This window comes from Sturnus vulgaris, chromosome 1, assembly GCF_052056855.1.
Source record: "Sturnus vulgaris isolate bStuVul1 chromosome 1, bStuVul1.hap1, whole genome shotgun sequence".
NCBI lineage: Eukaryota > Metazoa > Chordata > Aves > Passeriformes > Sturnidae > Sturnus > Sturnus vulgaris.
In genome coordinates, this window is record NC_142243.1 from 30,821,386 (window position 1) to 30,848,896 (window position 27,511).

The following is a 27,511-nucleotide window of genomic DNA, read 5'->3' on the forward strand; positions in this document are numbered from 1 at the left end:
ACTCTTGCTAGGGATCTTCAGTCACCTTTAGTTTCTGGCACTGGGTTGGCTTTTCCTCAGCATTTGAGTGATCACATGTATTTATCACACTATTTAAATGCAGTATTCATTTCCCTGGATGACTTATGATGCTGCTGACTCAAACGTAGGGCCTGTTTTTAAGAGCAGAAACAAGACAAAATATTTCAATCTGTTTGACTAACAAATACAGTATTGGTGGCATCTTAGAAATATACATGAACAAAATTAATGCAGTTTTTATTAGGTTGCTTCCCAAATGAATGAATTTCATTAGTCTTTCTATGATGGGGTTGTACTTTATTGAAAATATGAATTGGGAAAAGAGTGCAAACTACTGACCATGCTGATTACAAGTAGAAAGCTACACTGTTCCTAGGCTACACTTTGCATAATGAGCTTCAGTAAATGAAAGCTATTTGCTGAAAACCATAGATGAGTAAATGAATTTAAACCATCCTTAGAAGAAAGAGTTCTCTAGTTGAAATTGTTAGTCTTCATACTGATCTTCTGTGTCCACTGGTTATATATGTTAATAAGTAAACTGATGTAAGGGAAAGATACTTGACATCCCAAAACGGCCAACTTTGCAGTCAGAGGGACATCACATTTTTCTCTTTCCCTATTGCCTGGGGTTGTTGGAGGATTTTACTTTTATTTTGTTTGTTTTAAATGTGGATGACTAACCTTTACCTCTGTGGTAAACAATGTTGCTAAAAAATTTTCAAGATTTCCTTTCAGGATTGATGGAAACAATGAGTTCAAGGGTGCTATTGTGTGTTCCATTACGATAACAAAGTTGTGCTGCTTAATTGCTTTCTGAATGCCTTCCATAACAGTATGCCAATATTGTTGGCATGTCAGAGCAGATTTATTCAAATTAAATACCTCCCTAATAGTTCTCTGTAAAAAAAAAAAAAAATTATATAATAATCTGTATTCTGTTTGAAATTTTAATTGTTTATCTTACATGAATCCAGTTAATTAAGAAAAGGGCACTGAGAAATATCAAGCAGAATGGCACGTGGTACCTGTCAAATTAATGGTTTCCTTACCCACTTTCAGATATGATGCAAACCTAGAGATGGCTAAACGTGTTGGAATGCAAAAATCCATTACCACTAACACATGTCTAGGTCTTTCACAATTTTTTATCTTTGGATCTTATGCCCTTGCATTTTGGTATGGAACCAAGCTCACTGCTGAGGATCCACATTATGACATCGCTTCTGTGTTAATTGTAAGTATAGCAATGCAGCTTTGAAAAATGTTCTGTATCTTCAGGGAAAGTTATGCAAGTGGTGTCTTTGCTTTCTGCCATGTGCTGGGTAAATTAGCTGTTAGAGACTCAGTATAAAACAACTGAAAGGTATTCTTCTTTCCTAGCTTTTAATAGAACAAGCTTGATTGTCTTGGACTCTATTTGTAAGGTGGGATGAATAACCTAGAGCTGGTGCTTAAGCCTTTCTAGTGCCCATGTGGGCACAGGTGGCACTGAAATCATTAATTGCAATGTTCCTCTCCATCTGCCACAGGTGTTCTTCTCTGTGCTTATCGGAGCTTTCTTCCTGGGCCAGGCAGCTCCTAACCTGGAGTCTGTGGCCAATGCACGTGGGGCTGCCTATGAAGTATATAAGATTATCAATAAAGTAAGCACCTAACTACATAGAACAGAAGTCTTTCAACCAACTTAGCTTCCACTCCCTCTCCTCTTAATTTTTTTCCCCTTGAGAAATGTTACAAAAGTGCTCTAAAGCCCCAAATCACCTATAGATGTTTGCTACAGAAACCCATACCAGTTTCATTCATTTAAAAAACCCGGCCTCTTTGTTACAGTGAAAGCTGGAAAACCTGGCATGTGTGTCTGAGACATGCAGTTGAGATTTTTCTCTAATTAGACTTTCAACTCCAGACGGAAAGTAATATGGCACTATGCTAATTTCAAAAAATGCATATATGCACAAATTCAGCTGAGATGGGGTTTATTGGGGAGGGCAAATTGGTGAAGAGGGATTAATATCTACTACTGAAAGTTATAACAATAATCTGTAATGCTGATGGTGTTATAAAAATGGTTTTCCATATCATTCTCTTGGTCTTGCTGCACTATGCAGCAATTGCATATCTGTGTATATAAAATATTTCAAAGTAGAACTAAAAAGTTCATGGAGAAATGGCTACATCATTCATTTTGATGTGAGCATAAAACCCTCCTAATACAGATTGCTGAGACCCATGTTTTAGCTGCAAGAGAATGCAGTTAAGTTCTGCAATTACAGATTTTCTGCTATGGATTTCTTGCTTTTGAAAATGTACTATATTTGTCAAGTAGAATTCACAATTTTATGTTCTTCCCCCATACTCAGCATTCTGCAACAATGAACTGCAGTGTAAACTAGGATCTGAGAAAGTAAAGAATAATGCATGTAACAGAAATAACAGTTCCAAAGTGAAATAACCACTAATTTATTTTACAAATCTCTTTCCAGAAACGGCTCATAGATAGCAGTTCTAAGGAAGGTTACAAACCAGACAAACTCATAGGAGAAATTGAATTCAGAAACATCCATTTCAGTTATCCTTCTAGACCTGATGTTAAAGTAAGTGTTCTGTTTAGATCACTGTACTGAAATTCCTCAGCCTATGTCCATATTGTTTGTCTAATTTTGTTCTTGAATGCGAAATGCATCCCTGTTTTGGGGAATGGGGAATAATTCCCCCCCCAGTTATGCACAAAGGCAACGCTCTAGATCTACTCTCTCTGCATATCTCATTCTCTTCTGCAGGACAAATCTAATACATGTTGCTCCTAGTATGAATTTCTATGAACAAGAACTTTGATAAATCAAATACGATTTTTCAAAATCTTTAATTAAGGCTTCCGGACTTTAAGCAGTTAAACCAGAAAGTTACTTTTTTCCAGTTTCTTGGCTCTTTGGAGTTATGATATCCCATGTGAAAAATTGTTGGAGACAGAATTTACAACAATATGCTATCCAGTGGATTGAAACATATCATCCTAAATGTACATTTGGAAGTCAAACATTGTTTTGGGTGCATGTTAAAATTGCTGTTCAAGAAACTATTGTCTCTGTTCTTTGCTAATTCAGTTTCCATTAGTGACCTGTGTGCATCATGTCATGGTGATTACTCCCGTGGTGAAACAGTTGGTTTGACCTCTCTGCCATATTTGTTTATAGTCTTTTGAACACCTTGATAAAGGTGAAAGGAAAAGGAATTCACTGCTGTTATTTCTTGTTTGATGAAGATGGAAATAGAGATTTCAAATGTCAACAATTAAAAGCTTGACATGTGGATTTAGTGGTGAGAATAGGAAGGGTTATATCTCTATGACTGTTTCTTCAGGTGGTCTTTCCCAACTCAGTCATCTGAAGTCTCTCCCATTGTGCATCAAATATGTTTCCAGGACAATGGGATGGCTGGAGGGCAGATTCAGAGCTGGGCTTTCTCCTTAACTGTATTTTGTACAACGCATCTTCTATCCCCCTTGGCTCAGAAATCTGAAGGGACAGAACAGCGTCTTCATCTTTCTTCCTAGAAATCCTCTTAGGGCTCCTGATCTATGTTGTGAGCACACCAAATGAGAGAGAAATAAGCAATATTTCTCATCCTTCCCAAATCTGAGTCAGCAGCTCCCCCTACTAAGAGCATCAATGTTATTTAGTAGAGCCAAAAGGAAGCAGCAAAGCTGCATAGAAGTTACCCACGATCTCTCAAGCAATTGATGCAACACAGTATAATCTTCCCTGTCCAGGTTAAACCAAATCAAAGAGATCTAAGGAGTACAGTTATTGTTAGTTTTAATCTTGACAATACATTGCCTGATGAAAGAGAGTTAGAAGTAGCCTAGTATGTGGTAGTGATTATTTGCATCTGGAGATATTATGGTATCTAGAATAAAGTTTATTCTTGATAATGCAGGCACCAGGATATCAGCTTCCTGAAGATATAAAACTGAGTGGATGTAATACAGGGAGAAAAGAGGAATATTGCAACTATTTTAATCTCTCATTGCAAAAACATGTGTAGGCAAACTTATAAATCAACCTGGTATAAACAAGAAGAGTTCCCATAGCAGCCAAATATTTTGGCAACTACACAGCATTACTTGTAATGACATGGACCTCTTTTGAGGTAAAATATTCTCTAAATGTGAAAATAGCAAAAATTATATCATTAATCTATAGCTACTCCCCAGGTTGCTGAGGCTGTTAACAATAAAGAATAGGATTTATTTAGGGCTTCCCAGCAATTACTTCATCAAAACAGCCATTTATATTATAAGAATAGAAGAAAGCAAGCTTGGTTTTTAGTGATACCCTTTAGCACCTGAAAATAATTTTCTGAGATTCATAGTTATTATGCTTTGGAAAATGGAGGACAGCAGGAGAATTTAAAACCCCAAGCCTGCTACCAGATCACACAAATTGGAAAAAATGAGCTATGAAGTTCAGAGTAGTGTGGCTGTGTCAATATTAGTTTATTTGAGTGTGCTGGGGAATTTTCCCAGGCAATGGAATGCAATGGTCTATGCAAGGGAGCTCTTAAAATGTTTCTTGGCATGAACTTGGCCTGTTCCAGCTATCAATCTTCTCAAAAAATTCCCAGGCTTGCTTTGGTAGCCAGAAGGATCTAGGGACCATTCCCAAAAGGCAGGTTGCATGCATCCTTCCTGTTTCAAAGGCTAATACATTTCACAAGCACAGGTGAATACTTCTTCCTATCAGTGCTCCAGGATATTACCAGGCACAATTAACTTATTAATGTTGCCATAACTTCAGACTGTAGTCTTCACTACAGCCTTGGTAGCTACAATTACCTTGACAGATTGTTTTCTAATTAAACTTGTTAAATTAAGGTATAATTTATTTTTTTATTATTCCCAGATCCTCAAAGGTCTAAACTTGAAAGTTCAAACTGGGAAGACCATTGCTTTAGTTGGTGCCAGTGGCTGTGGAAAAAGCACTACTGTTCAATTGCTGCAGAGATTCTATGATCCTGACCAGGGAGAAGTGAGTGTCTGCAAAAGAATTGTAAAAACTCAGAACTATTAGGACATGCATGAGTTTCCCATGTTGACTGAACCTTTTTTTCTATTTTGACTGAATTTGACCATATATCTCCATAGTTCATAGTTTCCCAATTTAAATTTCAAATGAACTATCTTCTCTTGTTGGCTTGACTTCATTATTCTGCTCCTTCTTACAGTGCTATGTCACAAATAGCAAATTCCACAAGTCTTGGAATAGACTTGCAAGATCTGACCTTAAAATAATTGTTATCAACTGTTCATTTTTAAAGTTCCTTAAATTTTTTTAAGCAGAGCATAATCCAACACAGACCTGCTGTATTTTGCTTGCTTTCCATTGAATGTAAGTTAAAACCTGGACAGAGTTTTCCTATTTTAAATGGTTGTTTTCTTGGCTTTTTTTTTCACTATCTGCTAACCCACAGTAGAAGTTTCAGTCATTACACATTGTATATGCTTTACCACGGAACACTAAATCCAGTTGGTAAAAGGTAAATACTTCCCACAAGAAATTTCCAAAGGAAAGAAAAGGAGAGAAAAGAAACAATGTGTTTTTTTAAAATACACTTTTTATTCTTGATATTTGAAGGATATTAATTAATAGTTGCTACTGTTACTTGAAATTAGGTAAACATTTCAAATATGAAAAATTGAACTATCAATATATAAGGTGTCAAGGCAGCTGTTTTCAACACAGTTCTTTGTTAAACTTAGTTTTCCTGTGACTGTTCATTCCTGCCCCCATGCTTCATTTTGCTGTGTTAATGCCGATGTTCACATGACCACACTGCAAATTACCTAGGTTAAAAATAACTTTCCCTTTCCTTTTAGTCAGCTTGAACTCTCTTTGATCTGGTGTAAAGCCCAGGCACAGAGATAATTGTGTAACCACAACTGTGAGGACATCAAACTGGCATAGGGGCTTGCGAGTCATGTAAAAACTGTGCAAGGAAGCTGTAAAATTCTTAAGCCAACTCAGACAGGATGGTTATGAGGGAAAACAGGCAGGAAAAAAAAAAGCCCCAATGTCTTCTCTGTTTATGCCACTCCTCATCATTTTCCAGCTTGTGCAATGGCTGGAAAAACTGCAGTTGTAGCTTCTCCCCCAGCATAGTTTTCTATTAAAGACAATTTTTTTTTTCTTGACCTTCTGGCTGATACTTCATTCAAGTAAAAGTAATTAATTGCTTTATATAAACAGAGTACATTTCCTTGATTTCTTCGACACACTTTTCCTCTCAGATTACCTTAGATGGTCGGGATATTCGGACTCTTAATACAAAGTGGCTACGAGAAAATATTGGCATTGTGAGCCAAGAGCCTGTTTTGTTTGCAACCACAATAGCTGAGAACATTCGCTATGGCAGAGAAGACATTTCTGATGCTGAAATTGAACGAGCAGCCAAGGAAGCCAATGCTTTTGACTTTATATCTAGACTGCCTGATGTAAGTTCATTAATTTACTTAATAAAGGTCCATTTAGGCTGGTGTACTATTTCTGGGAGGTAGAGCATGGGAATCCAAGTTATACTACAACTTCTCAAAATATACTTATTGCCTCCAGCAGCTTTGAGTTTAGAGAGTTTTTCAGCTAGATATTGTGCCTTTGGTTGCTCTCAAAAGACTTGTGCTGGAGTCTGGGAAAAAATGTCAATGCCTTTACTCAGGAGAAAGGAAGCTTCACAACTGTAATGCCATCCCTACCCATTTCATGAGGCATAGAAGAGCTGGCTTTTAAAAAGAAGAACCAGAGATCCAAAGCCCTTTGTCAGGACCTGTTTGTACATTCACGTGAAATGGGGGGAGTGGGTGGAAGTAAATAAGTATGCCCTGAACCAAGACCCTTTTAGCAGCTACGAGCTTAAGCTCTCCCTTTGCCTGTGATTCATAACTTTGAGCTCTCTCTTAGCAATAGGTGCCTTACTCCTTTCAGGATGGGGATTAGAAGCAAGGTCAAGCATTCTAAACACATCCTCATAAGTGGATAATATGTCCTTCCCTTTGCTCTGGAAGTTAAAAAATGTGGGAAAAGTGCCCACGTAGGATTTGATTTCAAATCCTTTTACTAGAAAGCTTGGCTCCATCTCTCAAGCATGTGCCATTCCAAGCATGTCAATCTATTCCAAGGCTCCTTCTTCTCAGGAAGAGTGATTTGATCATATTTGCACTTAAATAGCTATATAACAAAAACCTACAGTGGACTTTGAGATTTGTCAATAAGTGATATGGTCAGTAGGAGCCAAACCATGACTCTGAGGGGGAGTGTTTCAGATTCAAAGGAAGAACACTCTTGGTGTGCCCCTATAATTCCAACCCTTTTGGAAAGGTAGGCAATGCTCATAAAATATAGAGATCCTTTTACAAATTTTTCTTGAGAAACCCCAAGGTTTGGAGCACTGAGTGAGCAATAAAGATCTTTAAAGAACCGTAAGTTCAAAGTCAGGCAGACAAAACATGTGGGGGTAGGATGGTTTGGCTTAAGGGCTGGTTGGATGGATGTTTGCTCTGCCTGTGCTCAAGTCAGCTGGAAGAAGCTACATCTTCTAGAAGATGAGTACTTGGGGTTACACTGAGAAGTGAGTATTTGAGATGTCTCACAACTTCTGTTCTCTCCTTTATCAGAAATTTAACACTATGGTGGGAGAAAGAGGGGCTCAGCTGAGTGGAGGACAGAAGCAACGAATAGCTATTGCCCGTGCCCTAGCAAGAAATCCCAAGATTCTTCTTCTGGATGAAGCTACGTCTGCATTAGATACTCAGAGTGAATCCATAGTGCAAGCAGCTCTTGATAAGGTAGGACTCACTTAAGCTAGCAGCTGCCATGGAAAAGTGCAACAAGTGCTTTAGAAAAATTAATGTACAATTTTCAGTGCAGGCTTCCATCAGAATCAAGAACACTGGAAAATGAAATTGGGATGGATGCTCAATTTCACTGTTTGAACAATCAAAAATTTAATTGAAAATCGGGTTTGTTTATTTAGGGGTTTGGGTTTTGCATTATTACTAATTACAAAGACACTTAGTCATGTGGAACTGTAACTTAAGTCTCCTGCACTCCCCTTCTCAAATAATAATTGTTCATTTGCTGGTCAAATATTGATTGCCCTATCAAGGCAAGGTATGAGGTCAGAATGGCCTTTCTCTGGTGGATTAAAAGAAAAACGTATGTCATTGATATCCCTAGTATTTGTTCTTTACTGAATAGTTGCTTCATAATTTTCAGAAAGCTGTTGGGATTTAGCCATTTTCATTCTTTCCCTGCTTTTAACAGCCCCACAGCTCTAGGGTGGATACTGCTGCAGAGCAGAGCTGTCAGATCTTGCATCCATGTCTCTGATTAGCACACAATACAATCCTCACAGCCCATCTTCATCAGCAGTTTCCATCAACATACAGTGGAACCCACAGGCTTTGATTGAAAAAACTTCATGGTTTGGCTTGAATGTTTTTTCTTTTGTCTAATATTTATTTTAATGTATTCTTTTAAATTAAATGAAAAATCCTCTCTTTCATTTCAGTAGTTAAGCAGAGAGATACAAATTACCAGTGTGGCTCAAGGGAAATATAGAATTTGTCATCTTCACTTGCTAGTCAGTTTATTTCCGAGGTAAAGTGCAGCTGTTTGTTATATTCGTGTCATTCCAATGATATTAGTACTGAGGTAACATGTAGATGCAAAAATAATATTCATATAATCTTTCTTCTGCATGTTTGTTTTTGTTTTTTTAATTTTGTAATCAAGCACATGGCTTTTCCAGAAGCTTATCGCTTCATTTAGTGCATAACAGAGGGAGGTCACTCAATTAAGTGGACTCTTTCTCATCCTTCTTCATGTTCTCAGAACACACCAAAATAAGCCCTGAATCATAACTTAGTCATCTTTTCACAGCTTTTTGATGTCCATCAGTGTAGTCCCCTAATGAGATTTCCAAATTTCTTTTCAATATCCCTGAGTGGAAAAAGTGGTGCTACTATTGTTCATTATTTTTACAGCTGAGAAGCAGAGTTAACCTCATGAATGCTCACTGTTTCTGGGCATTCATGTGCAGCTCCTTGTAGCCAGATGTTTTTTAGATAACTTTGTATCTTATAAAGCATCTTGTTAGCTCTGATCACAGCTCCCAGCTGCAGGGGTGAAGGCTTTGTGTGTTAGGCCAGGGGTATAAAAACCACACTGGGTCAACTTCCTGGGAGTGACTTGTATCAGGTCCATGAGAATGGCAGGTGCAGGGGGAAGAATTTAAATCTCCATGGAAGCAGTCCTCTACTGCAGATGGCCTCATTTTCTTCATGCCCCTGTTCCTGTGCCCATATGATGCACAACTTCTGTAGCAAGAAACTTCCAGCAGGCTCCAGGAGCACAGAACATGCTTGTTGCATGAGGTTGCCTTGGATCTCTCCTCCTGCCAAGCTGCCATCTGCTCCAGGCATCAGGGTGGAGGGAAGCCAGCCTCTCCAGCAGGCACAAGGTGGCCTGTGTTCATTTTCTGCCTGAGGGCTGTGTGTGCCACTGGTCTGTGTGAGGGAGCTGGAGAGGGCTGGAACACATAACCTGCCGACTGAGACCTCAGCAGCTCTTCCTGCCAAATCCCAGCAGGATTATTGTCAAATAAGTTTGTTTCAGAAGGGAGTGGCGCTCACCCATTTTTTGATGCAAGTTTGCTCCTCTATGATTTCCTGCTAAGTCCTGTCAGAAATGATTCTGATGTTGTACTTCCAAAAATTTGCAGGGACAGTATATAAAGAAAATATCTGCTCTTTCTATATTGGCTATCCTAGCTTTATTTTCAGAAAAATCTAACTATTCTCACGGTATCTCCCCATCATGCTTGCATGCACATGGATACATTTTGTGAGCAACTCTAGCTCAAACAGTTCAAGTGTTATTAAAAAGTCAAATAATACATTTTAGTTATGGTTTTTAATACTTGTTGCCTGTTTAAAAAGTTTAATGTGGCTTTCTTTATCTAAATTAGTCAAACGAAATTGTCCTTGGACTGCTAAACAAGGACACGAAACCAGGAAAGAATAATAATCCTTGCTCTTAAAAGAAAGAAAAGTATTTTTAAAGTTTTGATCTACTTTATGTTACAGGTGACTGAAGTAACTTTATTTCTGTGCTGTTTTCTGTCACAGTTCAACTGTAACTGTGTTTTGTGTGTTTCTGCAAGGCTCGGGCTGGACGTACCACCATCGTGATTGCTCACAGACTGTCTACCATCAGGACTGCTGACACTATTGCTGGATTTGAGAAAGGTGTTGTGGTTGAACAAGGGACACACAGTGAACTGATGCTGCAGAAAGGCGTCTACTATTCCCTTGTAATGCAGCAGGTAAGAGCCAATTTATTTACTTTCTTTCTCCATTTCACAAAGCTGTCAAATGGTGGGTGGAGCCATTTTCTCTCTCTAGTTCCTGCATGTTGTCCAGCTGGCAGCTGCCCAGTTATTCTAGTCTGGGCACGGACACAGGCTTGGAATTCTTGGGGGTTTTACCCATAAGTGTTTCATATATATGCAATCCAGTATGTCAAAACCATAAGTGAGTTTAAGGCACAAACTGCATAATTATGGCATAACCACAGAGGTGTTAGATTCCAGGTGGATTCCATAGACTGCTTTAAAGGAAAAGAGAGGGAAAAAAATCAGAATCAAATGGCCTACTGCTCTGCAATTGCAGACCGAAATATGTGGCCTATAGACAACTGCAGTTACACAATTGAAGCAGCAGTAATCATGAGAAAAAAATATACTTTTCTTTCTTCCTACTCAAAATGCCTTGTAACTGTATATCCTGAATTCTCACTAGGGTTGTAGCAGTGATGTTCAAGATGATGGCACATCAGAAGATAGTGAAGGCACAGGAGGTGAGGAATATGAGGAAAAAAATCCTATGGAAGAGCTGATTCTTCAAGATCATTTTGAAACATCTGTGATACCAGAGAGAGGCAGCATTCGAAGAAGATCCAGCAGATATAAGAGCAAGAGGAGGTCATCTAAAAATCCCTTTGGAAAAAAGAAGAAAAAAAAGGAGGTGGAGGTTGGTATTAGAACTTCAGTTTAGAATTTTAATTATAAGATGTAAGCATTAAAAAAAAAAAGCACATAACTTGAATTATTTTTAGATAGCTGGCTTTCAGGCAGCTCTGGTGCTATTGCAGTTGAAACTCACCAGTCTGAGTATCTGAGGACAATTTGTCTTAACAAAGATCTTCATTTTAACACTACTGAGTTAATGTAGAACTGGAAAAAAATTGCAATTGATTTGTCACATTACTTTGTACAATTTAAGAGTACTATTCCAGTGGTGCAGATGTTTTAATTCTACCTAATTAAAACTAGTTATGAAATTTCATTTGCAAGATTCTTTACTCCCTGGTACTTGCTGTTGCAAATACTGCTGGATAATACAATCCCTGGAGTGTGCATACCCAAACTGAAGGCACTTTGGAGTATCATATTACATTTATGTCAAGCAAAAAATAAGGAATCAAAACACTGACATTTTGAAGAGCATTCCATTAAAAGAGCCATTACTCTCTCTGTTTTAGTATATGCTTCAGTTTTGCAGGGTTTTTGCAGATCAAACAACTTAGCTGACATCTGTCATACATCAATAAAAATCACATAGGAAGTTTGGGTTAAGAAAAACTATTTTATTTCATCAAAGTTGAATAAAATTTGCTCATAGCATCAAAAAGTAGATTTCTAGTGCATTCTGGATCAGACTTGGGATGAACAGCTCAATAGAAACTTGATTTTGTTTTCTATTTCGTAGTACTTTTTTCATGAAATGTGTTGGAAGAGTGGTTTGGTATACTAAGGTTGCTTGAGTTTGTTTATTTTTTGGGCTTTTTAATTTCAAGACCTTTGAACTGAAGAACTAAAATATAAATTCCTAAGTAAAACCATTAATTCTTCTAAATCTGTGGAAGTTAGGATCTCATCTGTAATAAATAATATTTAAAATAATTAAATCCTTAATATAATTTTGTCTATAGAGTTTTCCTCCTCTCTAAAATACATCTTTGAGCTAATGAATATTTCAAATAGTGAGAACGAGCTGGACCCATTCCCATTATCACATAAAAAGTCATGTAACTTCAAAAGATGCTTTTTGGCTGTATATTAATACTGCTTAAGACCTTAGAGGAAGCAGAGGGCGTTCATGCTCATATTCATCACATTCAGAAAAAATGAAGAAGTTGAACATCCAGTAGTTGTGATTATTTCTCAAAAAGTCAGCCCACTTTTATAGTTGAGGCTTAGCCACCCTCATTCAGTATCTAAAACACAAGATGAAATAACCAGGAAGCAAGAGCAACCTGTTTATAATCCTGACTAATATTTTGTCTCATTTCTGATGTTTTCATTATTTGCTTTTCCAGAAATATCCTGTTGGAGGCACAGGCACTTAAATAAAGTGGTAAAGCAAGACAGAACTTTTTTTGTGCCTTCAAATTGCAAACAGGTTAACTGACTCTAACAAATGCCTCGTTCCTGGCTTTGGCAATGATTCATTGTACATAGTTTGCCAAAGAGAAAAATGACCTCTCGACCCAGTTGTTCTATTGCCAGCCCACTGGCATTTAGCTGCACTGAAGGGATCTCTTCTGTCCTCTGAGCTGGGAGTTTTTCAGCTCTTTGTAATGATTGAAATGTTAGTTGCCATTAACGGTGACCAGTCCTGCCTGACTTTCAGTGAACTGTCCTGGCCCTTCTCCCTTCATGACTTAGCCTTTTGTTGAGTTTTTTGCCTCCAATTTTTTACAGTGCAGTTGATGTTCTAGGACATTAAATAGCAAAGCAGCAAATCCAGCATGTTTGGAGTGCACACAGAGGGCTTTCAGCACTTTACCAAGACAGTTCACTGCTCAAGGTCTAATGAACACTCACTGTCTGGGGAGTTTTATGTTCTGCAACCTTCCAAGGAAAACTTACAACTTTTTCCTGTAGGAAGAATATCTCCCTGCTGTGCCTTACTTAAAAATCCTGGCTCTGAACAAACCTGAGTGGTTCTATGTGCTGCTGGGAATGATTGCTGCCGCTGTCATAGGTGCCGTCAATCCTACATTTGCTGTTATATTTGCAAAAATTATTGGGGTAAGTGTCTTGGGGTTTTTCTTTTTTTTTTTTTTTTTTTTTTTTTTTTTCCTTCTTTCCTCAGTTCTTTCCATGTAGGTCTCTGAGTGGGATAAGCTTGCAAATACATCCATTGAAAAATGTTGAAGGGACTCTCTAGAAGCAGGGGATTGTGGAACTGCATCTGACTAGCAGAGGAAAGGAAGAACATTGATGGATCTGGGAGAACAAATTAGTGCAATGTAGCTTAAAAGGAAAGCTGGACTATCTACTGGGTCCTCAACAGAAAGTTGACTGCAGACTGATTTTAGGATCCAGGATACTTGCCAAAAGAAATTAAAGTAGACAAGTTTCTTGAAGTGAAGGATGGCTAATGTAATGGATGCTTGTCTATGTACTCATTTTTATGGGTTATTTCCTTTTTACAGGCTTTTCAAGAAAGAGATCCAGAAAAAAGGAGTAAAAACACTGTGGTGCTTTCTTTAATATTTCTTTTACTTGGAGTGATTATTTTCGCAGCATACATAATCCAAGTAAGTGTCAGTGAAATCTGAAAAGTTCTGAACTCTCTAGCAGGCTGTACCTATAACTCATATCAACACAATCGGAGAAGTAAAACACCAATCAGATCTTACAAAAATATGCACAAGTGCCAGGGTCTTCCTGAGATACGTAGGTTTAATGTTAATGTTCACCTAAAGATATATGTCTATATTTGCTCTTGGTTTAATCCAGCCACTGAAGGCAATGTTAATTCAGCATGATTGAAATCAAAGTTGAGGCTCTGGCCTTAAAAGTCAAAGTTAATACTGATATTTCTTGCTGACTAGTCTATAGGCTCTTGCCAAAGTAAGTATAAAGCAGACTCACTCTTTCCATTGCAGAATGTGCTTTTTATACCATCGAGTCAATTCCATCATTTGCTGTTCTCTTATGCCTGCTTTAGAGCTTGCAGGAAACATTAGTGCTCACTGATGTCCATATCATAAAAATCCATTGGTATGACTGCTGTGAGTGAATGTCTGTGGTTGCAGTCAGGGTAGGGAGGCCAATCACCAGACAGGTTTATTTATCTTGTAGTTCTGCTGTCTCTGTGTGCAAGGTTGACCAGAAAAGTTTAATCTCCCTTTGCTTGGGTGGTTGTGGTATAATTATGTAATATATAGATGCCTTCTTTGCTATGTTGCTTTATTTCTGTGAGAAAATCAAGTTTCAGGTTCAGGAATGTGAATGATGCTTTTCCCAGGACATATATTCACAGGAGGTTGTAGAAGTGATGGCTTTTGTTGTGCAGATTTATAAACAGAGCTACAGAATCAGATGAGAAAATGTGACTCTTTTTCCTCCTGCAGGGAATCATGTTTGGGAAGTCTGGGGAAGCCCTAACAATGAGACTGCGCTCTTTGTCCTTCAGAGCATTACTTCAGCAGGTATGAATTAGGCAGTTAGGATATTGAGAGAGCAGTGGGTGTGGACTAGAACCTGTGTGTTCATAGGAACATCTGAAAGGAGCCAGAAGACAGTAAATTGGTGATTGGAAGAAAGAGACCTACCACAGTGTTTGTAAATAAAAAAGCTTCCTTTCCTTTCTGTGTGTACAAATCCTTGTTGGTCCTTTCCAACTCAGGATTATTCTATGATTCTATAGCTGATGGGATAGGTAATTTGTAACAGAACAGTTAACCTCTTCCAGGTTCCTTAACAGGACTAAGGAATGTCTAAGTAAATAGGGGTTATGAGTTTCTAAATAGGCGTGTTCAGGAAAACATTGCGGCCAAGAACACTTTGATTATGAACAATTAGATGTCCACAAAAGAATAATTTTTTTTAAGCTTTTTCTTTTTGTTTACTTGGAAATGCTGACTAGACAGAGAGAATATTCAGTTAGCCATCCTGTTTTGTACTTTCATGTAATCTTTTGAAACAAAAATCAATATCTTTTCTTGCAGGAGATTGGATGGTATGATGACCAGAAAAATGCTGTTGGTGTTCTGCTAACTCGTCTTGCTACAGATGCTTCCCAAGTTAAAGGCGTATGTTGATTCTTTTATGTGTATTTTTTAAATATCTTTTTCTTTGCAAATATTAATTGCAATTGGCAAGGAACTCCAATATTGTTTCAGAAAACAAAGTAGAAAATCTACCCCACAGACTGGCAGATGCATTTACATAGCATGGTAGCATGTTCCACACTGGAAATGGTTTCCCAGCTGATAATTTACAACAACTATCAAAAACCCAGCAGATGTTCATGTACCTTTCATGTACCTCCCTGCAAGTCTTTAAGCTAAATATATAATAATTGTAGACCATTTCACCAAAGTGAAATCTCCATACATGCTTGGAGCACAGTCACTGGACCCCAGGTTTTTACACCCTGTTATGAGTGTCACCTGAATGCCACACAGGTTGCATTTGCAGAGGAACCTCAGTGAAGAGAATTCTTCTTCCCATTGCCACAAAATGTGCTTCACAAACAGAAATAGATCAACATAATTAAAAAGCACCATGGAGGGCAATGGCCAAGGAAGGGAACTACTCAAGAAGCTGGTGTGAGAGAGGTGGCCACTGGTGAGAGAATATGGCAAATTCTGCACAGTTCCTTCAACTGCTCACCTCATCAGCAGAACCTGACAGTCTGCCAAACATTGCTGTTTCTTCCTGTTTCTTTCCAGGGGAAAAAAAATCAGTGCAGGATTTGTGGGGAGAAGTTTACTAGTGCCCTTTTTCCCCTCTTCAGATTTGTATATCACTAATCCTTTAACCCCTACATTTTTCAGTCTCTATAGGTTTTTGTTTCTCTCCAGCCCTCCTTCGTTGTGGGCTTGCAGGGATAAAATAGTCTCTGACAAATGTAGTCATTTTCATCTTTTAAAGTTTGTTTGATTCAGTAGCAATGAAGTCTATCACCCTGTGAGGGCTGTAAAAAGGAGGGATGCACAGAGCTCCCTAACTTCAAAAAGCAACTAAAGGGCATGAATGGGTCTCTAGAGCTACTGTGTTCTTTGGAGTGCCAGATGTCAGTAAGTCAGTACCATGCCTCATGTTGCTCTGGTTGAAGTTTCCAAACCTATCTTTATGTGCAACCCCTAGAACATATGGCAACAATTCACCTTGGCATTGGTTTAATTAATATTTTAAATTTATTGAACAAGAAAAGTCTTTTCAGGGCAGGAAAGCCTTTGGCAAAAGAAAGAATATTTGCTTCCCACCCAAGGGTTTTTGTTTTTACCATCACGCCAAGCTCTGGAAGATGAGCTATTTCCACAGGGCTATTTGCAGAAATTCTTTCTGCAGATCAGAGGCCACCCATATGCTGGATACTAATCAGCTCTCATTTTGAAAAGTTTTTGATGAAAAGGTTATACAGGCTGGGAGGAGGTGAGAATTCTTCAGTCAGAGTTAATCTTTCCTACTCATTATCCCACTGAGATAAAGCATTTCTGCAGGGTGGCCAAATTCAGATTTCCTTTCTCTAAGAACATAATCTCAAGTGCAGCAATATAAGAAGCTGAGGATGAATATTTTTCACCACTGTTAGTGTGGAGGGTCTCAGTGGATGGCTGTTGTTAGAACCAAACTCCTCTTTCCTAATGCTGGTCACTTAACTGCCAACTTGCTCTACCGTCACAGTGGTCACCATTTTCTCTAGCTTGGGTAGTGTGTGAAGTCCCAGATACAAATGAAATCATTAAACAACTGTCACATCCATCTCTCTAGACTACATTAACACCTCTTGAAGGCCTGAATGCTGGCAGGTGTGAGGAATCTCCAGGAATGGTTACAGAAGTTGGTGCATAATGTCCACACACGTGATTACACGTGGTTTAATTTTCCAGCCAAACCTTTGGCCTTGACTACAGTAATTTGAAGAGGTAATTTAAGCAATAAAAAGAAAAATCTAATTACATATATTTGGGGGGCTTCTGGGGTTTTCTTAGGCAACTGGAAGCCGACTTGCACTGATGACTATGACTGTTGTTACCCTTGTGACTGCCATCGTTATTGCATTTGCATACAGCTGGCAGCTAACTTTGCTTGTCCTGGCCTGCATTCCTTTTGTTGCTGGTGCAAATGCTGTGAATGCCAGCTCTATGGCTGGTCATGCTGCAGAAGACCAAAAAGCTTTGGAAGAGGCTGGAAGAGTAAGTTCTTCAATTTTATCTACAGAGCTTGTGTGAGATCACTTTTAAGAACAACACTGCAGCTGTATTATAGCTGACTCAACTGTCCAAGATAAATGAAGGGTGTTGAGGGGAACGTTTATATATCTTCAAGAAAAGCAAAACACAGATAACACAAACCATCTGCAAATTAGAATATAAAAATGCATCTGAAAGACTCCATAGTGGATTTCTGGGCAGTGGCAGCAGAAGCAGCCACAGCACCAGTGCACCTTGTGTCTAGGATGAGCAACAGGCCCTGCGCTGCTCTGCTGCAGCCAGAAGTGTTGCAGCATTGATAGCTTTTCATTCTGTCATAAAGGCAAGCCATTAATGTGCTCAAGAGTTTCAGGGTACTGTCTTTATTCACCTAATAGTGATCTTCCAGGAGACAGAAGCAGTCCACGCAAAAGAGCAAGCTGTGTCCAGATTACTAGTACTTGTCCTCATTTTATTAAATCTGGTTTCATTAATGAGGGCCACAACCTATGGGTTAGGGAAGACAATGCTGATGAATAATTTCATTTCTCAGGACTTTCTTTACCTTGATCCCTATTCTTAAGCAAATATGTTCTGATCTAAAATAATGCGAGAGCAGAAATCAAGGGCTCAGAAGATATCTTGCAGATTGCAGTTCTAAGAGTAATGAGTTGTACCTCTTATTTTTTTATTATCTTTGTTTAGATTTCAACAGAAACAGTTGAAAACATAAGAACTGTAGCTTCACTGACCAAGGAAGAAGCATTTTATGAAAGATATGTTGCTAGTTTGAATCATACATATAGGTGGGTTTTCTTTCTTTACAGTGCATTTCAATCTTCCAGATTTACTGTAAATACCTTTCTTGGAACCTAACCAATACCCAAAAGACTGGGGAGAATATAAATAGCTGTTCATATAGCATTGAAATGTGTATAGTCTCTATATTTTAATATATGTTCTTATGTGCAGAGTGAAAAGAACTTTTGAAGGATTTGTCTTTTATTATGCAAACACTTTATAAACTGCATTCTCTGCATATGTGTTACAGAATACTGTGTTTGCCTACAATATAAGATATATGTTCACTCCTTATCAATGTATTGCACTGATACTACTTAACTTAGGAACTGACAGTTCCACCACACCCTTTATAACATAAACCAGTTTTATTCCCCTCATATGACTTTGAACCTTGAAAATAACTTCATACATTTCCCTTGTTTGATCCACTACATTCTACTGACTTTTCTCCACTGAAATGCATTTGAATCACCACGGTTGCCAGATTTTTCTAGCTCTATTTTATTTAAATAAAATAGCCCAAAATCTAAATTGCTTCTAATGTAAAAGAAGGAATTGAAAATGATCTATTGCAAAATCTGTCCTCCTCCAAAATAGTGTTAAAATTCAATGTCTGGTGAACTGCTAAGAGCCCAGATTTGGGCAGGATGATTGCTTGGACTGTCACAGGTCTGATTTACAGCTCAGATTAGAAAGGAGATTTCCTCTTCCTCAGAGAGCATCCTAAACAATGAGGACAGAGAGTTCACCAGATTTTTATTTGGTGTGTGTTCAATTAGCTATACAAAATGAAACCTTTCCAGAGGGATAGATTGGGAAATAGTGGCAAAGTCTGATTTCCTGTGGGGATACCCAGCAATGAGCCCCTGCTCTGCTCAGATGGGATGAGCTGGTGGAAGCCTGCAGGCAGCTCTTAGGCCAGGCTGGAGCTGTTTGTTTTCGTAATACAATGGCTCATATGGGGTAGTTATTAACTTATTTCATTTTAACTAACTGCTCTAGTGACCCACCCTGCTATAAAAGCAAAGGAAGGGGATTCAATGTAACATAACCGAGGATCAAGGATTTCATTGCTTTCTGTCCTAAGGGTGGTTCTGTGTCATGAAGCCAGGGGCTCTTAGGGTCTGGCAAGGATTGTTTGTGAGTGCGGGTGCTGTGGGCTGATTTGTTGTGGTTTTGTGGGTGAGCTGGGTTGCTTGAAAATTTTATTACAAAAGTCTTTCTATCTCCCAGCCAGTGTCTGTTGTTTCTGTTTTACAAGTCATTTATTTTTTTACAAGTCTCTTCTTTTATCAGAAAATCTCTGAGAAAAGCCCCTTTCTATGGATTTACCTATGGAATAGGTCAGTGTTCAGAGTACTTTATTAATGCAGCAGCCTTCAGATTTGGAGCGTGGCTCATTGCTAATTGTCTGACCAACTTTGAAAATGTATTTATGTGAGTATACTTCATAAAACATAAAAATTATCAAAATCAGTAAGCAGTGTAGTGATTTCAATGCATGCAAATTATTTTATCAAATTACAAAGGTAATGGTGCATGGGAATCCAGGAATTCAGTCTGGTTGGGAGTGTTCTTTGGGCATTAAGGACTGTTTTGGGGAAAGGTGCATATTTGGGCAGTGAAAATAGTAAGAGTGAGCAGCAAGCTCATCACACCTGCTCTGGAGAAGCCTTTGCCCTTTGACATCCCTTCCAGGCAGAGGGTGTTAAAAAGAGAAAGGATATGATAGCACTGCTCAGCTGTAAAGCAGCTATGAGAACAAGCTGACCTTCCTAACACTGGATGACGTCTTGGAGTGTGAGGAGCTCCAGAAATATCATAACCTAAAGGTGCTAAAAAACTTTATTCTGAGGGTATGTTTTACGCAGTAGGAAAAGAATGCATTGTTCTACCTGGAATCAATTATGCTTTGTCCTTTACTTTTTAGAGTCTACTCTGCTGTCGTGTTTGCAGCTATGAATGTTGGTCAGTCTTCTTCCATGGCACCAGACTACGGCAAAGCTCGAATGTCAGCCCAAAGAATCTTTCAGCTTTTGAACAGAAAACCTCTTATTGACAGTTACAGTGAACAAGGTGAAAAATTGGTAAGGGTTGGTGGTATTTTGCATGGGGGTTTGGGGGTAGGGAGGGGTGGTATTTGAAATCTGTTTCTTTGGGATTTGGGTGTTTTGTTTGGTTTTTTTTTGTAAGTGTTCTTTTTTCACAGGAAAAAATGTTGCAACAAACTAAATTAGTAATTATCTATTACTGGCAATTATATTCACAGATGCCTATTTCTTAGGGTGTCACAAAAGGATGCTGAATTAGGATGACCTAATTGCAACCTGAAGGGAGCCTGCAAGAAAGATGGAGAGGGACTTGTTACAAGAGTATGTAGCGGTGGGACAAGGGGGAATGGCTTCAAACTGAAAGAGAGTAGACTTAGATGAGATACTAGGAAAAAAATTTTTCACTGAGAGGTTGGAATGAGTTGTCCAGAGAAGTTGTGGATATCCTATCCCTGGAGGTGTTCAAGGCCAGGCTGGATAGATCTCTGAGCAACCTCGTCTAGTGAAAGGTGTCCCTGCCCATGGCAGGGGGGTTGGAACTAGATGTTCTTTAAGGCCCCTTCCAACCTAAACCATTCTGTGGTTCTGTCAAAAGACAGACAGTATAATAATAGTGGTACTGACTTATTTAGGGACCATATTATTTCTGGGTTTCAGACAAAAGTGTATGGCCTTTAAGATAGTTGTTCTCTAAATGATTAAAAAAATACTTTTCATTCTACTGACTAACAATGTAAATGGCTTCAGGAAAATACTGATAATGTCAGTTCCAATAAAAGTTTTGTTATCTTTGTAAGGGTTTTATTTTTCTACTTATTTTGTAAATAAGAGAGATTAGTTCCTTTACAGACAACACTTTGCCAAAAGCCACCCTATTTCATTTGTGGAAACTTTTACAATTAAAAATGTACTCTTATGAACTCAAAACCAGCTTAATGAATAATTTAGTTTACTCTAAAGTTGGAGGAGGAAAGATACAAGCAAAGACAATAAAAAGTAAAAACCAAAAAACACCCAAAGAGCCTCACTTCTAAACCAAAATTGTCATTAAGGACGCTGACCTCACCTCTTGTCAAATTTCTGCATGTAGTGCTTTCAATTTACATGTTCTGGAAGAATTACAGTGGCAATCCAGGTTCATCTAAATTTAATTTCCCATAATGGTTTAGATGGTAGCTCCTACTCAGGAAGCCATAATCCAATTTTCTATAAATTCCAGCTTATATACAGGATTTTCAGCCTTTAAAATTCTGAGCATGCTTGCATGTTTTCTTGAACCAGAGTTCTCTGGCACAGACATTGAAAGTCTTGGCAGAAGGTCTCCAGTAAAATAAAGCTTAACACTTTTAGTATAGACTGGACTTAACTGCCAGTGATGCCTGTGACTTAGCAAAACAAAGCTTTGAGTCCATCAAATTTCGTTATTACCTGCTGTGAGAGCATTGTAGGAGTGGTGCTACTGGCATGTGCAGGAGGCTGGCTCATACCCCAAAGAACAAGACAGGCAATAGCCTTGGCATGTGCCTCCTTTCTTCCACTTGGGCTTAAATATCAGCCTGGCTAGGATGGCTAATTAACAACTATCACTGCTTTTTAAAACACAGCTTGTCCTTTGTGCCCTGAAGAATTTAGCTCTGCTATCTTAATCTCTGATTTTGACCTTCTGTTACATTTGTTCAAACTCTGCTACCTGCAGGGTAAGATGAGGAAAGCAAATGATGCAGTTTATACTACAAGTAGAATTGTCTCAATTAAATGTATTAGAAATGAAAAATCTGGGTATTGTCTATTTTTCCTAAGAGGGTGTTTGGGCACTGGAACAGGCTCCCCAGGGAAGTGCTCACAGCACCAAGCCCGACAGAGTTCAAGAAGTGCTTGGACAACACTCTCAGGTACATGGTGTGACTCTTGGGAATGGTGCTGTGCAGGACCAGGAGCTGGACTCTGATCCTAGAGAGTCTCTTCCAGTTCAGCTTGTTCTGTGCTTCTGTGATATGCTTTTCAAAGATGAATTGAAAAATAGACACAAGAGATGTAGAAAACTTCTCCAAAAGGATGTAGTGACTTACAGAACATCCTATCACTAGAGATACTATGCTCAGTCCAATATGTCATTTCAAAGAATTTCAGAAGCAGATTTAAAAACACCTTCCCAAACTTTCTTGGATCTCTCACTTTAATAACCAAGTCTTAATAAATGTTGTTATAGTTAAGGCTAATAAATGTTAATATGAGCATGTGAACTCTCTACTGCTTTTCAGAGCCATTTTGAAGGCAACATTGAATTCAGAAACGTCCATTTTGTATATCCAACAAGGCCTGAAGTTCAGGTTTTGCAAGGTCTCAGTGTGAAGGTCAAAAAAGGACAGACTCTGGCATTAGTAGGAAGCAGCGGCTGTGGCAAAAGCACATCCATTCAGCTCTTGGAGAGATTTTATGACCCTGTGGAAGGACAAGTGGTAAGAATAGACTTGTGTGGCTGTTAATAGTAATTAAATCTACAGAACTCTTTATCTGCCAAGGTTTCAGAGGCTTTTGACAAGCCTGGCAGTCCCTCTGTTGAGATGCCTTTTTTTAGAGGTGTGAGGTACTGAGATGTGCCTCCAGTGGATCTGTAGGCAACCCCCAAGCCCTGTCATTGCCCACCCTGTGCACTTGCCCACATGTATGAGCAGTGGCATCCATGTGGCACAGTGTGCTTCCTCAGGTCACAGATCTTCCTAGGAAAGGAATGACCATGTCTGACTGCACTTCTTCCTTAGGGCTCCTCACACCCTGGTCAGACAGGGGCATAATATTAATGTATCTTGCTTATCAGTGTGTAAGTGTTCTTGCTGATGTGAGTTAATATATTAGGGACACAGATATATGCTTCAGATAACACAGCTGTAATCTCATATAGATGTTACTGTGTCACCATCCAGAGGTCCCAATGGCTTTTTGGTGCAACCCCTGTTAATGGGTATAAAAAGTCAGAAGAAACTTCCTTTGGAGGTTGTAAGATTGAAAGGCCTACAGCTGAGAATATTTATTGTTGTGTTCAACTTTTTAAGGGACAGGCTTTCCCATGAGCTTCCAGGTGCTTCTTGTGGTCAGTAGGGCTGGAAGGACCACAAGAACAACCTGTTACCTGCATGTTGTTTCTGCCTGCTAGCAAATGGAAGCAAAACAACACAAAAATAAAAATAAATGCAGGAAAATATTTCATCTATTCCGCTGGTTGTTTTCCATTTAGCATGCAAAAAATTTACTTGATTCCATCTGGTAAGATAACACATAATGGGCTTTCTCTTAGAATTCACGTTTCCTGTTTACAGCAGGTATGTGTGGATGAGCTCAGTAGAGCTTGGCATCATGTTTATTTTGCTTTTTCTAGCTAGCAGATGGATTTGATACCAAATCTCTGCATTTACAATGGCTGAGGTCCAGGCTGGGCCTGGTGTCACAGGAGCCCATTTTGTTTGACTGCAGCATTGCTGAAAATATCCAATATGGAGACAACAGTAGGGTGGTTAGTCAGGAGGAAATTGAAGAAGCAGCTAAAGCAGCAAATATTCATTCCTTCATTGAAAAACTGCCAGAGGTAAGAGACAGTGATGTTTTCTTCACCATGAGATTATATATTTGGAATGATATAGAGATATCAAGGTAGTGCTTACTTGCATGGGTCAAATTAAAAATAATCACTTTTGTTTCCTCTAATATAATAGCCTTTATGTTTTAAAATGTCAGTGTATTTCAAGCTCAAAATCCTTTTTAGTTTGTTAAAAAAAAAAACAAAAAAAAAAAAACAACAAACCAATGTTTCCACTATTACAGTGGTAGACAACCCAGAATATTTGGGGGGTGAGGGGCATGTGGGGAGAGGGAAATGCAAGGATGTTCTATGTATAAGTAAGTGCTCATAATATTTTTTTATATATTTTTCCTTTGACAGCAGAAATGTTTCAAGTTATTCTGATAAAGACATTTTATTTTTCTAAAACAATTTAGTAAAACAAAATAGTATATTTCTAATTGAATGTATATGCACAGGGAGTGTTTCTTAAAAAGTACAAAGGGGAAGTAAATCAAAAGTGAATGACATGGCATTTGACCTTCATGCCTGACAAGAATTTGGTTCTAACAAGGAAAAATACTTTGATAGTGTGTTTTCACTGTAGTTCTGGGTACCTGAAACTGAAGTAATAATGGTGAAAAATATTTCATTTTCATTACTACTAATAATGCTTGAGAATCTTAATTCACAAGCAATGCAGCATCAAATTCTTCATGTATATGTCAGGAAGCCTTAATTGTTAGTTAATCTTATGATTATATGCTCTGTGGATGCTTCTCTGCTGATACCATTCAAGACCTATTCCAGCCTTTGAGGGAGTAAATTTTCAGACTGGGTATGAATATATGTGGTTGTATTTATAACTGCTTGTACTAGAGGTGTTTATAAAGCCTTAGTTTCCTTAAAACCACATGCACTATTCTTTCTTTCAAGATGAAAATGCTTAACTTTAATATCCATTAATAAATTTACTTCTCTAATCTTCTTTCTCTAAGAGTATTCACTGGTGATCTTTATTATTTTTTAACACCCAGAAATATAATACCCGGGTGGGTGAGAAAGGAACACAACTTTCTGGAGGTCAAAAACAAAGAATAGCAATTGCCCGTGCTCTGGTTCGTAATCCTGCTGTTCTGCTTCTGGATGAAGCTACCTCTGCTCTTGACACGGAAAGTGAAAAGGTGAATCATGATTATTATGTGAAATACTTATGCCTATGTACATGGCTAATTGTTTTCTGTAGAATAAAATTAAAGCAAACATGCTACAGATGCTCAATTGTGAAACAAATCAGGTGTATCACAGTAGCTTTCCCACCTGAAATGTTTGAATTGAACTATACTAGAAAGCTGTTTATATTTACTAAATAGAAAGTAGAAAAAAACTGAAACTTTAAATATAAAACTCCACATTGATCTGATACTCCTCAGCTCTCTTCCTCTCAGAGGTATTTGATGGTAAATACTGAATTTGTGTTCTGACCTGAGCTGGATGCCCAAGAACACACTTTTCCATGTCTCACACTTGTTTGATGAGGCTCACTGACCTCAGTGAGAAGTCCTGTTGAGTAAAGTCTCCTGTGTGCACTGACCTGTGTATCTGTAGGACATGTATTCAGGTGATGAGAGAGTGAGAAATCAGATGTGGTTCCTAGGACAGGGGTAGCCTTTTGAGATGCTAACAGCATTGCCGTGTTGTCTGTGTGCAGATTGTCCAGAAAGCTCTGGATAACGCCCGGCAAGGTCGGACCTGCATCGTCATTGCTCACCGCCTGTCCACCGTGCAGACAGCCGACATCATCGTGGTCATCCAGAACGGCAGGGTGGTCGAGCAGGGCACCCACAGCCAGCTGCTGGCAAAGGAAGGACACTACTATGCCCTTGTTAATGCACAAGTCTCTAATTAGTGCTGCTTGCTGAATTATTTTTTTTATTTTAATTTTGTGGGGTTTTTTTACGGGAAGACATGAAAAGCTGTACAGAGGATTACTGTTGGCTGTGTCTGTGCCGACTGAGCAGGAACTGTGCTGCTGCCTCCTTTCTGTATCCAATGTAGTCCTTGGCCCACACATCCATGGGGATGAGCCATACATGCCTGGTGCTGGGGCACAGAAGGCACACAGAGGAGTCCTGGGGACTGAATGAGTTGAGCAGTTTGGTTTGTCACATGCTCTGGAGGGTCAGACCTGGTGTAGTCTCACCCACAGCTCAGGTGGGTACCCTGCTCTCCCTGTCCCCCCAAACCCTGGCCCCCAGCAGCTGCCATAGACCAAGGTGATAACAGTATGACATCAGTAAAGCATCATGGATAAACAACAACCTGGTGCTTGGGGTTGCTCTTTGGGTGTCTTCTGCAGCCAGATGAAGTCATAAAGTCTTCTTTAGTTAAAGATGATTATCAATTCTTACTGAAAACTGAGATCCAAAAAAAAAAAAAAAATACATTAAAGAGAAGGATGTTGAAGCATGGGTTTGGTTTGGTCCCCTACTTTATGCCACATTTCTCATATATACATATATGTGCTTCACACATTTCTTGTGTTGCCTGGAAAGGCTGACCTGGAACAGAGACTAGACAGAGCAAAAGGAATAAAATAGGTATTTACTGAAAGGATACACTTGGGGCAGTGCAAGACCCCAGCTGGGGCTACACCCAAATCAAATCCAAGATGGATCCCAGTCACGAGTTTTTACACTTTTATAAGTTTTGGTTCATCTACAACTTGGGGTCAATTATTCAACCACAGCCCCAGGCTATGAAGTCTCAGCCCCCTGGCTTACCCCCTTTCCTTTGCCATTGTTTATGCTTTTTGGGTACCAGTCGTCCTTGATTCTCTAGCTAGAAAGGAATTGTTTTGTCTAACTACCCTGTGAAGAGAACTTATTAACACCTACTAACATCTAATATGAAGTTTCAGAGTTACACACTAAGCAGCAGAGATTCTGAAAAATATAAAAGCTAAAACCCAAGGCATCACTTGGATATTCAATACTCTGTTTCAGACAAAAACAGTTACAACCTTTCCATGTCAAAATAAACTGCATAAAAGATACCATTTTTTTGTTTAGTATTTTTCACATGCTGACCTAACAGAGTTTAGTCATTCTTTGTATCCATCAAGATAATTTCAGAAGTTTTGTGAGGAGCTAGGATGGCATCTATTGGCATGGACTCCTGTCAGCCATGTAAACAGCTTTTCTTTAAAATATAGGAAAAAGGAAAAGTTGTTTTCAATATAAGTTTCTTTCTTTTTAATAGGCATGGTACTTAGGGTCATGGTTTAGTAGTGGACCTGATAGTGTTGGGTTAACACTTGGACTGGATCATTTAAAGGGTCTTTGTCATTCTAAATGAGTCTGTTATTCTATGAATAATTTCAAAGATTTTTTTGAAGTGTTGGCAAAGCTTGTTTATACATGTGTTTTAATAATTTGTTATTCTTCTGATATATTCCTCAGGGTGCTGCAATACATCCTTTAACTGTTGAAGAATATGTACTCTGTAGTCAGAGTGACTCAGCAGCTGGGGCTTTTTGGCCGGTAAAACCCAATTGCAGCATTTTAATTTTCCAAGGCTTTACACGTGGCTTTGGGCTAGGATTTATAGCTTGGAGCAACCTGCAGTACTTTATAATTTCCAGATTGTAGCAGACAAACTTACAGTAATTACCATCTCCTTTGCTCATTTCAATTATTTTCCAGCATCAAGACCTACAAGGGGAATAAAACACAGAGAATGAAATCTGATCTCAGGTTTGCCAAAATAAATACAGTTGTTCTCCCTCACAGTTTTTCTCAGAGACTGTT

The 27,511-nt window shown here is 38.7% G+C and overlaps 1 protein-coding gene across 5 annotated transcripts in view; it reads left to right on the plus strand.

The window, feature by feature from the left end:
• Positions 1 to 27,098, plus strand: part of ABCB5 (ATP binding cassette subfamily B member 5) — a 38,346-nt gene extending 11,248 nt beyond the window's left edge. For 4 of the 5 annotated variants that reach the window (XM_088162855.1, XM_014894364.2, XM_088162856.1 and 1 more), the window contains 20 exons: positions 1,084 to 1,258; positions 1,554 to 1,667; positions 2,508 to 2,618; positions 4,926 to 5,051; positions 6,311 to 6,514; positions 7,691 to 7,861; positions 10,240 to 10,401; positions 10,877 to 11,107; positions 13,024 to 13,170; positions 13,578 to 13,682; positions 14,502 to 14,579; positions 15,099 to 15,182; positions 17,091 to 17,294; positions 17,997 to 18,097; positions 19,392 to 19,532; positions 20,026 to 20,182; positions 22,408 to 22,605; positions 23,523 to 23,729; positions 24,740 to 24,886; positions 25,414 to 27,098. In XM_088162855.1, coding sequence (XP_088018981.1) covers positions 1,084 to 1,258; positions 1,554 to 1,667; positions 2,508 to 2,618; positions 4,926 to 5,051; positions 6,311 to 6,514; positions 7,691 to 7,861; positions 10,240 to 10,401; positions 10,877 to 11,107; positions 13,024 to 13,170; positions 13,578 to 13,682; positions 14,502 to 14,579; positions 15,099 to 15,182; positions 17,091 to 17,294; positions 17,997 to 18,097; positions 19,392 to 19,532; positions 20,026 to 20,182; positions 22,408 to 22,605; positions 23,523 to 23,729; positions 24,740 to 24,886; positions 25,414 to 25,611 — 3,061 coding nt within the window. In that variant the 3' untranslated portion in view covers positions 25,612 to 27,098. Of the gene's footprint in view, positions 1 to 1,083; positions 1,259 to 1,553; positions 1,668 to 2,507; positions 2,619 to 4,925; positions 5,052 to 6,310; positions 6,515 to 7,690; positions 7,862 to 10,239; positions 10,402 to 10,876; positions 11,108 to 13,023; positions 13,171 to 13,577; positions 13,683 to 14,501; positions 14,580 to 15,098; positions 15,183 to 17,090; positions 17,295 to 17,996; positions 18,098 to 19,391; positions 19,533 to 20,025; positions 20,183 to 20,364; positions 20,468 to 22,407; positions 22,606 to 23,522; positions 23,730 to 24,739; positions 24,887 to 25,413 lie in introns of those variants that run through there. The other variant, XR_015802959.1, reaches the window with a different exon arrangement.
• Positions 27,099 to 27,511: the final 413 nt, after the last annotated feature.